Consider the following 12,993-nt stretch of genomic DNA (forward strand, 5'->3'; position numbering starts at 1 on the left):
TATGTTAAAGAAGACAGACATAGAAGCATAACATTTTCTAAATTTGCTTGGAATTAATGTACAAAAAAATCATATAAATATATATTTCAAATACTTGAGGTGATTTCTTGCCGTCCTGCCCTGGCCGTTGCATACAAAAATACACAAATACACATATCTCAACAATGAAAAACTTGAAAGCAAAGCCATCGTCATTAATTATTAATAATGAATCACTACAACATGGTATTCGGCGATGGCGTCACCAGTGGTGGTGTTTAGTGAACGTGTTTTGACTGTTGCAATCCCACGTGCCAATCGGAAAACACCTGTGCCGCCTATGATCGGCATCTCTCGGAGTGGATGAAACACTGGATTCCTGCCCAATACGGTAAGAGAGCTTCCGTTGTACTTACCACTGGTGAAAACAAAGTCCATGGCCATAAGTAGACTCACTTCTTCTTTCCCATCTGACCCATACAATCCTTGAGCCCGACCCAACTCTTTGGATGTGGCTTCGGGCCCCTCTGTTAATGGGTCATCAATAACGAAAACTACACCGAAAAAGGTGGGCGATTTAGCACTGCCGGATGCTTGGGCAACCCGCACTGCAGTTGGGTTCTTCCCTGAAAGCGTGTCATGAAAGTAGAAATGGAGCTTGCTTACCTTCTCTTCTGCGTAAGGAAGCTTATGGAACCAATTATAAACTTCCTCGGGCCCTTCAATACTGCATTGACCCATTGGCATCACCATTGCCAACCAGCAAATCACTAGAGCAGCAAGCTTTTCCATTGCTTTCTGCTCACCTTTTGCAACCAAAAATGAAGTCTAGTCATTCTTAATTTATACACTTGAGAAATCTAACTTGGAAGTTGCCCTTCTCAGTGCAATCATCAACTTTTTCATTATTCTAAACTTAATTGTTTGATTTGATTTGTTAATGTCATAATTTATGGCATAGGTTTGTATTTTATGTACCAGTTCTTGATGTCAATTGTCCAATCCGATTGGTCAAGTAACGTGTTGAGACTGAGCTAGTACTGTGCATGGGGGATGCAGCCAAATATGCTCATCTGGTTTTTTCTCCCTCGAAACTACCTACTATGATTCTCTTTCGCTGTTTCACAAGATGCAGTATTAAATTGGAAGAACAAGACAAAAGGCAAGCGAGGCAGTTCGTCACATGCAATGTCCATACGTAATTAGCATGGCAAAAATTTAAACAAAAAAGCTCTCCAGAAAACTAGCTAGTTTCAATTTCTCTAATCTTAATATGAAAGGGTTTCACCGTTGATTAATTAATTTGTTCACTTTCCAATTTGGACTGTGTTCAGATCTGTTAAATAAGACAGAATATCGTAAAAAGTTTCCAAATGTGCTTTAATTGCACCAAAATTTTGTAAAATTCTAGAGTAATTGAGTGTTAAAAAGTGATAAAAATTATGATTAGTGAATAGAAATCCTCTACTTACACTTACTGTCTCATTTGATATATTTTTTCATAATTTTGTGTCACTGGTCTAATTTTATGCTATGAACAAAATATTTTAACTCTAAATTGACAAAATACTTAAAAAAGTTCTTAAATTATTTTAAAAAATTTAAATAAACTTTTAATCATTTTTTATATTTAATTAAGTCTTTATATTCTTATTTTAGACTAAACAAGACCTTATGACTAATAGTTAATTAATTATTATTAATCAAAATGCCATTATCATTTTATGTAGTATGTTGACATATTATAATGGATGATCATGTGACATGTTAATGTGATATGATGATACGGTAAGTAAAATTTTTATTCTCCACGTTAGTATCATGTGAGTATAAAATGGCAAATAGTATTTTAACTAATGACAGTTAATCAATCGTTAATTATAAAGATTTATTTAATAAAAAATAAAAATATATGAACTTGACTGAATATAATAGAAGAATAAGATTTTATTTAATTTTTTTTTAAATAGTTGAGAAACTTTTCAAAGTATTATGCCCTTTAAATTTTATATCTTAAACCTTAAATTTTAATATAAACTGTTTATTAAGTATTTGATGGAAATTACATCAAGTTCTAATAATTTAATTTTGAGGAATTGAATGATTATATTGACTCTAATCTGACATGTAATAGGGTGTTAAAGATTATGTTTCTATTAGTAGAAGGAAATCTTGTACATAATTTAAATAAATTATTATCTTAGAAAAATGACATAATCTAGATAAATTAGATAATTTCATTTTTAACCTTAGCTTTTTTATATTTGAAAATGTTTTATCAACAAAACTTATATATATCAACAAAATGCTTATCAACGTAACTTGTATATAAACCTTGTATAGCTTTGAAGTGAATAAGAATGAACAATAGCTTTAAAGTGAATAAACATGAACAATCAGATGTTTCATTATGAAACTCTTAGCCTTTTCACATAGGGGCTAAATTATGATATCAAATAAGCAAAACAAAGTGAAATTAAGGTGTCTTGTCGGACTTATATTCATGAATCATTGCGGTCATATCCTTTTCGTCAATGTTTCTAATAGCAAAACTAATTTGCAAACAGAAAAACAAAAGCAGACAACAGCTTAAGTAGGTAATAATGTAGCCGAAATGAAAAGCATGAGTTTCATTAATCAAACTATATATATAAGCATTCCTGCGTGTGAACCGTTGGCCAGTGAAATCTGAAAAGTATAATGAACAATTTTGGAGCAATTTGTGATGAAAGGAAGTGTAGTTTACTTCTAGCAAGACAGAATGTTGGACTGCATGGAAAGTCCTAATGAACATGTTTTCTTGTTAATAATGGAACTCCCACAGCTTCAGAGCAGCGATATTTCAAACGGAAATCTATGATTAGGTTGCCAAACTACTATGTTGTAACGTATTAAAAAAGCACATTACCATAAATTATAAACTGTAATATTTTACTTAGTACAACAAGCAAGAGCAAAACACTGTAACTCTACAATGAAACAAAAGAAATGCGAATAAGGTATCTATGTATGTTAAACATAGTGAACAATGGTAACATTGTAGCCAACTATAGCATCACCGGTTGTAATATCCATCCAATGAGTTTTTGCGATTGCGTATCCACGTGCCAGCCGGAAAATGCCGGTTCCACCGACAACGGGCATCTCACGAAAAGGAGTCAAAGCAGAATTTTTGCCGAGAATGCTTATAGAGCTACCATTGTATTTTCCGTCTGTGAAGCAAAAGCTCATGGCCATGATTAGGCCCACCTCTGTCTGCCCAGCTGACCCGTAAAGCCCTTGGGCCCGGCCGAGCAGCTTGGAGTTGGGATCAGGCGACTCGGTCAGTGGATCATCTGCCATTAGCATGGCTCCAAAAAGAGTAGGAGATTTTTCAGTGTCAGGGGCTTGAGCCACCTTTATGGCACTTGGGTTCTTACCACTGATTGTGTCATGGAAGTAGAACTGAAGATTGGTCACCATCTCTTGTTTGGCCTCGACCCTTGCTGCCCAGCTCTGCACGCGGAAGCTTTGAGCCCATGGCATTGCTGCAGCTAGGGAGATGATCAATAGAATGCCGCCTAACTTGGCCATCTTCACTTCCTTTTTCTCTCTCTGTGGCACAGATTTGAGCCGATCTCTATCAAATATTTGAGGCAAATCTCCCAACTCTCAGGCAGAAAATGAAGGGAGAAGAAGCTAAAGAAACTTTACTTTTGAAGAATCTGCCATTTTACAAGAACTTTTATAGGCCAGAAGAAAAAGATTCAAAGGCAGGTTAACTACAACACAAGAAAGAGAATTAACTTCTCTATTTAATGGGGCCACATGTTGTGAAAGAGGTAACACTTATAATTAACCTTGGGGAGGTCCTGGTCCTAATTTTTGTCGTTGGGCTCCGACCCATATACAGTAATGGAATTGTCTCCTAAGCTTGCTTCTGAAATTAATCAATATATCGGATTAATTAACCTTAAAAACATATTTTCATTTTCATTTGAAATTTTTTATACAGCCATGATCATATAAAAAGACTGTTCTCGGTATAAACATTTTCAAAAAATTTATTTAGAATAATACTAGTACTTTTTGACACTAGCAATATTAAATCTTATCATCAAAAGAGGTTATCTCAAGTTCACAGTCCCCATTCTTGAACTTAATTATTTAAACTTTCAATGGGGAGAAAAGCCAACAGCTCATTTGCTAGCTTGTTTGCAATTTGAGTTTAGCTCAACCAATGAGCGATAGTGCTATGAGTAGTTGAGGAAAGTTCTATGATTTTCAAAATGAATGGTTATGGTCAATATAATGCGTAGCCACCTACATCTTTTGTTGTCTCCACATCTCTGACTTATAGGATTGAAATCAAGAGCTCCAGAGTCTCATTTTTGCCTAAAGATAGCCAAGAATTCAGTAGTCTTGGTCGGCTATCCATACAAATTGGACTTTGAGAGTAAATTAACTACCTAATTTGATTGGGTGCATGAGGCTGAATATAGAGGTACATAAAATTTATACTAGAAATTTCCCTTCTTTAACATATTCAACTAGATCAAACTAATAAATTGTTTTTATATAGACTAGGAAATCGAGAGAGAAATGAATCTTTCCAAACTTTAGGTTTTGTTTGGTTCATGAAAAATCTCGAAGAAAGAAAAATATTAAGAAAAAATTGAAGGAACAGAAAAAAAATGAAGGGAACAACACACTACAACGTAAATGAGTTTTAATGACATAATTTTAACTGCACTTTTATTTTTTGCATCTAAAGAATTAACAGTATTTGGGTTTTAAGATTTAGATAATTTTTATTTTTTAATTTATAAAAAATCTAAATCTTTTATATATATATATATATATATATATATATTTAATAAAAATAGGTCTCTCAAGTCTGTCTTACANTTATTATATATATATATATATATATATATATTTTAACTAAAAAATAGGTCTCTCAAGTCTGTCTTACAATTTCTCTTTCTCTCAAAATTTAAAATCCCCTCAAATGTAGCAAAAAAGATGTTGAGACAAAACCATTCAATGTATATTCAAATCTCAAAAAACTCCCATTCCTTCTAACACCTGATCCCAAATTCTTTGGTTGTTTGTCTTCCCCTAAGCAAAACCCTAACCCAATTCAATTCTTTCAAAAATTCCTCTTTTGTAGAGCAAGATTTAGGGTTCTTTAAATATCAAAGGTTTCTTCTTCCGGAAATTGCCTTAAGTCTCTCACTCTCCACCAACCTTTGCGATTTAAACTCCACTTCACAAATTTGATGGCGTTACTTGGCTAGAACTTTGTCTAATTGTGCAAGAATTATCAGATCTTAAGCATCTTGTTTTAGATGCTCTCACATGTTTTATTCACAGCAAATTAGTTGTCATTGTTCATAGTAAATTAGTCATGGAATGAAAAAAAGGGAAATGATTATATGAATATGTACCCACCAAATTTATTTTACTTTTGTTGCTGTGATTTTCTTCCTTCTTTTTCTTAAATAAGCATTGTCCACCAGATTGAAGCAATCTAATATTGTAACTTGCAGGGTATCAAATATTCCTATCCACATGCCAGCAAACTATTTTGAGATTTGGCTTAAATAGTTTGTGTAAGGAAATTTGGATCTAATGTGTAGACATTATACAAAGAATTATAATTTTACTTAATAATTGTTTTGATGATCAATATTTGCTGTAAATTTTATAAAATTTGCATGATTTATACTTTATAGCTTGCTGTAAAATTTGCAAAATTTACACCTTTTTGTTGCACATTAGAATGTTGTAGGTATTATTATACACTTTTTAACTGCATATTCTATATGCTGCTATAGATATTAGGATTGCAGCCATATACTATATGGCTGTATAATAATTTTGTTACAAAATCTCATAAAAAGGTGCAGCTAAACTTTTCCATACAATGGCTACGGTTACATTTTTTCTAAGTACAGCCTTAACATAAGATAGCAGATTTTTCACCTATGGCTGCAATTTTTTCTGCAGCCAAAGGTCAAAAATGTTCTAGTGACAATCAAATTCTTCATTTTGTTTGGATGACAAGGAAAACATTAAGGAAAATTCCTTTTTCTTTTCTATGCATCGAATAATAGAAATTAAGGGCTTTACAAAAACAGCAAAATTAAAGCATTAAATTAATGTTGCTATCAAAATTTCAATTTTTTATTGACAATTAATTGGCATTTACAGTTAATCAAACCCATATTACTACCTATTACTATACCCAAAAAAAAGGGAAAAAAGAACTACATATGATCAGCTTATATCAATTCCATTTTGATATCCTAGGATAGTAGACAATTTATTTTTTCTTAGTTCCTAACAAATATAGGTCACTGTTAAATCATTATATCAAAACCTCCATCCAAATGTGAATTTGCAATTGAATTCTCAAGTAACTGAACTTCCTCTTTCTTTTATCTTTTGTCTTTCAAATTGATGGGAGAGGCATTTCTTAATTGTTGAGTTGCGTTTATAAGTTCTGTCCATAAGCTATTGGGCTTTCTATTCTTTTTGGGTCTTCAATCTTTTTAGAAATAGGTTAAATCGACTTTGGTACTCTACCACTGCAATGTATCATTTCAATTAAGATATGTTTGGTATTTTATCATTGCCATATTTCAATGAAATATGATTATCGAAAAAGTGATTGTGGGGACAGATGATTATCGAGAAGATAACGTGTAAAGTTTAATACATTTACTATATTTAAGAAGACGAAGAAGAAAAAGAGGTAGTTCGAGCAAAAAGGGAAAAATAAGTGACTTTCCCTTTTATTGTTACGAGAATGTTGCTTAGCAAACGTAGGAATATCATTTCCACTAATTAAATGCTTGGGAATGTGCCATGGAGCCTCCTTGAAGCATTGCTAGCTAGAAGCAGGTGTTATTCCTTAAAATGATAATATTATGAGATCATTTCCCTTATTGCATTCAGTCGTCACCATTCACAAAGACCAAGTTATCATCCTCTTAAAGCATTCACAAACCTGACGATTCAGGAGGGTTATTGCCTTGTGGTTATTGGGCCATTATGATAAATATAAGTAAACAAATTCTATCAATTCTCATATAGCTCTATAGGCACAAATTTTCCATCATATAATTTCAGATTTCATACACCATTTGACAGTTTAAGAATTACTAGCATTATTCCCTATCTCTTCACATAATCAAAAGAGATATCAAATATTTTGATTTTTCAGTCTTAAAAGTATCCTTGTGCCTCATAATCGGATGTTTGTATTCTGGTTTAGTAATGGTAAAGAGTCACACTGTATTCGAGAATAGCATCACCAGTTGTAGCATTGAAGTAACTGGTCTTAATCTTGGCAAACCCTCTCGCCATCCTGAACTTACCTCTCCCACCCACGATCGCCACTTCACGATCAGCCTCTGTTACCGGATTCCTCGAGAACAAACTGAAGGAACTCCCATTAAACTTGCCAGTCGTAAAGGCAAAATCAGCGTACAAAACTATGGTAAACTTGCTAGCGTCTTGACTGGATGACAGATAGAGCCCCTGTGCGTTTCCGATTATCTTCGATGTTGGTTCAGGCCCTACTCTGAGAGGATCATCGATTGCAAACAAGCTGCCGAATGGGGTCGGAGAATCGTCTTTCTTGGTGAGGTTAGCACGGGCTACCATGACTGCACTGGGGTTTTGGCCGCTGAGGATGTCGTGGAGGAAGAAATGGAGATGAGTCTTTTTCTCCACATTTGCAACAGGCGTAACAGTCTTGGAGTAGTATTCACTGTGGACTGGTGGTGCGACGGTGAGGCAGAACATCATTGCCCAGGCAAAGATCATCTTTCCTTCCATCTTAATTTCTTCACAGCTTTTTATCATCATAATTATGGCTTAAATAGACATTCTGCTGGATGTTAATTGGTTACCGTTTCTGACAAAACTAATTTAGGAATTCCTGAAATTCTTAGTTGGTGATTTGGTTATATATGCCACTATGTGGATGATTCAGGGCAAAGAAATCTGGCTGTGATATAATCCTTAAAAGAAATCAATGGTCAGTTTTGTTAGAGAAGGTAAGTACAAAAAAGCAACATCTTTGGTTAGATTATATCTCTAAGCATAAGCCAAAATGAGATATAGGGTTGGCTTCTCTCTGCTTTTCTCCTGAATAATTGAAAGAAAAAGGAAAGCCTTGGCTGCATTTGGATTTGGTGGCACGTATTAATCTGGGTTATGTCGTAACGTATCAGGTCCTGAAACTTGGCCGTTAGATGTGAGAAAATTTAGAGATTGAGTCGTCATCAATTTTTTTTTACCTAGGTGCGATTGAACACTTGTTAAATTAATTCTATTTGACGAAATCCTAAATTGACTTTAGGTTCGTCGAAAGAACAATGAACTGATCTATGTACTTTATTTAGAGTTGGATTCAGAAGTACGGTTACGCACAAAAAAGGATTAGCACCCCTATGACGTCCGTTCCACGAACGGTGCCATTTAATCATATATTATCCTTCCCTATTGATTTTATTTTTATGTTTCCTTAATTTGATTTATCTTTTGTTAGAATATTTTACTTCATTTTTACAAGTTTAACGTGTCCTGATACAATTGTGAAATGCATGACATAAAATCAAGATAATGTCAAACGAAAACTTTTTATTGAGTGTACTTTTCGAATTCGCCCATTATACTGGTAGGATTTGAGAATATTCTCTCACCTAGAGAAATATTTGAGAAACTCACATTCGCAAGTTTACTGAGTAAATCCTATCATCGGGATAATCGTTTGCGAGTAAAAAAATAGTATTTTCATGAATGTAAATCCTAATACGGGTAAAAATCTTTTATTAAAGATATTTCTCCAAACCCTCTCATCATACTGGTGAAATTCGAAAGTATCTTCTCACCTAGGGAGTTTACCGGAGAAATTCACCTTCGCAAACTTCCTCAAAAAGTCCCATCATCGAATTTTATACCCGTATACAGAATATATTTATATGTCATGACATTTAACAGTGCAACCATGATACGTGATGCACTTGTAATTCTAATGTTAGTTTTATATTTTATTATTTCTTCTTATGAGCATATATATCGTGACTAAAAATCTTATATTTATTTATTGTTCCGTTTTTATTTCGTTATGTACTTTGCCATGTAAGTGCTTATTTATTTTACTGTATGAAATTTTTCAAAATCATATTTTTAGACCAAGTATTTTTTTATTTCATAAATGTTACTTATTTGTATGTATATTATCAATTCTTTTTTGTATTATTATTATTATTACCGAATTTCTTGTTACCATTAATTCCTTATTTCTTTTGTTTGTATATTGTGATTAATTGGTCAGTAAGTATGTATAGTTTTTATTTATTTAAGATTAGAAACATTGAAATTCCAAATTAAGATCCTCCCATCGTACTGATGGAGTCTTAATTGAAATCTTAACCTAAGAAAATTTACTCGAAATTACAACTTCTTGCATTCCGAATGGATATCTCATCATTGATATTCTCGTCCTGTTAACAAAATAAATGTGACATGCGATGACAAGATAAAATGATAATTTCTATATGAACGCATTTATTAATTTAGCTGATTCGTAATTCATGCAACAATATATTTAATAATTTAAGATGACTTATTACCTTGTTCATATATTTATTACCATTTATTATTTTTTTTAATGTATATTATTTTTTAATAATGATTATTTGAATTAATAGATATTGGAGTATAGAGTTCGGATTTATCTCGACACTTCGATAAAAATTTGTCTCAAACTCCGCATTTAAAAAATCCACTAAAAAAAATAAACTCTTTACCTTTTTAAGTTAAATTCTATCATCGAATCACTCAAAATAATCATTTTATTTTTTATAATAATTATATTTACATCATATATATTTTTTATTTATTATATACTTAATTTATTCTTATTAGATATATTTTCTCTTCTATTCATTTAATTCCTTTCTATGTGGTTATATGTTTTATTATTATTATCTTACTTGATCTATTTTTTTATGACTCATAATATTTCAAAATTCTATCTTGTGCTTATAACACATGTGTTAATATATTAAGAAAATGAAAACTATTGCATAATTTATAAACAAAGGAAAAATCATAAACATGCAAACCAGAAACTGCCAAACCCAAGAATAAGTCAAATCAACATATAAGGAAAATGGCCATTACCTAACGGGCTAAAACAAGCCCAAAGACCTTTGGTTTGATGAGCTCCAACAAAATGTCCAAAAATTGATCTTTCCAAGTAAACTACAAGCTTACTCTAGCTCCAAGGGGCAGCACCGGTCTGCTCCACTTCCAAGTGCCCAAGCCTCGTGAAACGCACCGTATGGTGCAATGAAGACAAGTCTGCTCTTGCAGCACCACTTGGGAGTAAAGGAAAAGCCCTTCCTTCTCCAGCCAATGTGACGCCGTTTGGAAGCCCTTTCTCTAACTATACAAGCTGAATTTTACCTGTTTCTGTTCTTCTTCCTCTTTCTTTTCTCTCTTCCGCCGCCTATTCCACCCTCTCTCTAATAACTCCATTTTTCTGCTCTCTCATCAGCTCTCTCACTCATCTTACCGGTCCCTCTTTTTTTCTCCCTTTGGTAGCAACTAAGCTTCCAATCTCTCCTTTAAACCGGCAGCAAAGCTCCCTAAACTTCTTTCCTCTTTTAATCGGCCATCCAACCACCAAAACCCTCTAAAAATCTTTTCCTAAAAACCCAAAGGAAAAAATCCTAAAACTAAGCTACTCTGCTTCTCTCATTTTTCATTCTATACATATTTTTTTATTTTTTTTATTATTGTGGTTAAGGTAGAATGGTTGCTAAAAATTTAGGGATTTTTGTTGATGGTTTTTGTGTTTTTTTTTTAAAGATTCAGTTTTCAGGATCGTTTCTTTGCTTTTCAAAAATCTCCTCTTTTTCCTCTTTTGAACCAGAGTTTTTAGGGTTCTTATAGAACCTGATTGTCCAAATTTGGACAATCAGAAAAGTAATCATACTCTTCTCAGCATGAATTCCGGATGAGTGGCTTTCAAGTCAAAAAAATCCACCGGAAATAATCCAGCTATCCGAGGGAGCATTGAATGCTCTGAAGGCGGTTTGACAACGGAGACCACGCCTCTCTGTTTTTTTTTGTTTTTTTCTTTTTTTTTAAATATTTTAGATTTTATTTATTATTTATTATTATTTTTATATTATTAAAAAAAAGGGTGTCTGCAGCTAAATTCAAGTCAAGGTTCATCGAAAATGATTTGAATAAAAATTAGTACTATATTTGAAATTGACATCTCTAAAGATTAATACATCTCGTTTAACATACCAACCACACGAATTGGTCAAGCAATATTAAAAGATTTTAGCAAATTAAATATTGTAAATTTATGTGTACATTATTCCCACATTAAAGTTTAGCCAATTGATGACATATGTCAAGTTTAGCATCTTGATTTTAATATTGATTGATCTTTCAGATAAAAAAAATAAAAATTATGCAACAATTATGCATTTCTCAACTTAGTTTTGCAACTTCTTAAAAGCCTTTTATTTACAACTAATTCAAACACAAGATGATCTCATACTTTGTGCTTGGATGAGCAATCTTGAAAATGAAAGCCTTTTAAATGTATCAATTTAAAGTGATAGCATTTGCAGTTGATTATTTGGATAAGTAAAAACTGAAATTTTAATTCCAAAGTCAGATCAAGATGTTGAATTTTTTAGTACAATTTATTAATCAAGGGGAGCTGTACTGTATGAGTTCTTACATAAAACTCTGTTTTTTCCCCCAAATATAAACAAGGATAGTTGACTCTACAGAACAACATTTCACCAAAAAAATACAGTGCTTAATAATGCAAACCTGCAGGAAAGCAATCGGGATGAAACCTCAGCGAGAGAAAATTCTCAAACTTGTCAACCATACAACCAGGCAAGAGAATTAACTCTCAAATGTCATCTTAGTAATGCATCACAGTCACGTTGTACTCAACAATGACATTGGTCTCATTCAGAAAGTAAGTTTTAAGCAGTGCAAACCCTTTTGCCATCTTGAATTTTCCTCTCCCTCCGACCACTGAAAGCTCACGTTCCTTCTCTATCACCGGATTCCTCGAAAATATGCTTATAGAGCTGCCGTTCAACTTACCCTTAGTAAATCCGAAATCCAAGTACAACACCACCGTCGTTGTATCTTTGCTGGCCGAGACCCCAAGTCCCTGAGCATTCCCAATGACCTCTGAATTATACTCGGGACCAACGGTGAGGGGATCATCAATAGCAACTACGCTGCCAAATGGCACTGGTGAACTATTGTCGTTGTTTGTGATGTCAGGCCGGGCTACCATGACTGCTGTAGGGTCTTCGCCGCCGGTAGTCTCATGCAAAAAGAAGTGGAGATTGGTGACTTTCTCGACTTTGGGAACACATGGTAGGACCTGCCAGAGGCAGAGGACCAGAATCCAAGCCAACATCAATGTTCTTCCCATTGGCTCTGCTTTGTTCGTTGTATGAAAGTACATATAGATTGCCCCTTGTAGTCTTCTTTGTGTCAAATGTAGATTGTACTAGTGGATTACTTCATTTAGTAAAAGATAAAGAAAGAACAAAAACAGAAAAACACTCTATACTCCGAAGAATTTTCCCCTAAGGATTGATGCTATATGTAAGATGGACCAAGACTCCCTCGGCATAACCAGAAACGAAATAATTTATCGCCCAAAATACTTTAGGCATTGAGTTGACTTCTCCTGAATAATAGAAGGAAAAGAAATCTTGATTACACGTAAGAGAGGATTGATGTAATTAGTTTGCGTATGACTTTTAAATAGGAGTACTTGTATAAATGCGAATCTCATCACATCATAATTAGGATATAGTAAATGCCAAAACATGCTTAATTTAGTTCATGTTTGTTAATCCCCATCCTGTCAACAGGACTCCAAGTCAAAAAATCATGGTTGGGGGATTAAGTTTGAATTTGTTAGTTCATCATAATTTGATCCTGTTTCTCCTCTGT

The 12,993-nt window shown here is 33.4% G+C and overlaps 4 protein-coding genes across 4 annotated transcripts; all 4 read right to left on the minus strand.

Moving 5' to 3' along the window:
- LOC18607588 (dirigent protein 23) lies at positions 202 to 771 on the minus strand. Its single transcript, XM_007041841.2, has one exon. It carries the CDS (start codon positions 769 to 771, stop codon positions 202 to 204), a length of 570 nt encoding a protein of 189 aa, XP_007041903.1.
- Positions 2,884 to 3,695, minus strand: LOC18607589 (dirigent protein 23). Its single transcript, XM_007041842.2, has one exon. The coding sequence runs from the start codon at positions 3,550 to 3,552 to the stop codon at positions 2,992 to 2,994; it is 561 nt and encodes a 186-aa protein (XP_007041904.2). The 5' UTR covers positions 3,553 to 3,695; the 3' UTR covers positions 2,884 to 2,991.
- Positions 7,057 to 7,811, minus strand: LOC18607590 (dirigent protein 15). The gene has a single exon (XM_018115150.1). It carries the CDS (start codon positions 7,804 to 7,806, stop codon positions 7,237 to 7,239), a length of 570 nt encoding a protein of 189 aa, XP_017970639.1. The 5' UTR covers positions 7,807 to 7,811; the 3' UTR covers positions 7,057 to 7,236.
- On the minus strand, positions 11,679 to 12,535 carry LOC18607592 (dirigent protein 4). Its single transcript, XM_007041845.2, has one exon. It carries the CDS (start codon positions 12,494 to 12,496, stop codon positions 11,936 to 11,938), a length of 561 nt encoding a protein of 186 aa, XP_007041907.2. The 5' UTR covers positions 12,497 to 12,535; the 3' UTR covers positions 11,679 to 11,935.

Source organism: Theobroma cacao, chromosome 2, assembly GCF_000208745.1.
Source record: "Theobroma cacao cultivar B97-61/B2 chromosome 2, Criollo_cocoa_genome_V2, whole genome shotgun sequence".
Lineage (NCBI taxonomy): Eukaryota > Viridiplantae > Streptophyta > Magnoliopsida > Malvales > Malvaceae > Theobroma > Theobroma cacao.

Bases quoted from the DNA above. Each gene is read 5' to 3' on its own strand.
- LOC18607588 (XM_007041841.2), bottom strand. From the start codon at position 771: ATGGAAAAGCTTGCTGCTCTAGTGATTTGCTGGTTGGCAATGGTGATG.
- LOC18607590 (XM_018115150.1), bottom strand. From the start codon at position 7,806: ATGGAAGGAAAGATGATCTTTGCCTGGGCAATGATGTTCTGCCTCACC.
- LOC18607589 (XM_007041842.2), bottom strand. From the start codon at position 3,552: ATGGCCAAGTTAGGCGGCATTCTATTGATCATCTCCCTAGCTGCAGCA.
- LOC18607592 (XM_007041845.2), bottom strand. From the start codon at position 12,496: ATGTACTTTCATACAACGAACAAAGCAGAGCCAATGGGAAGAACATTG.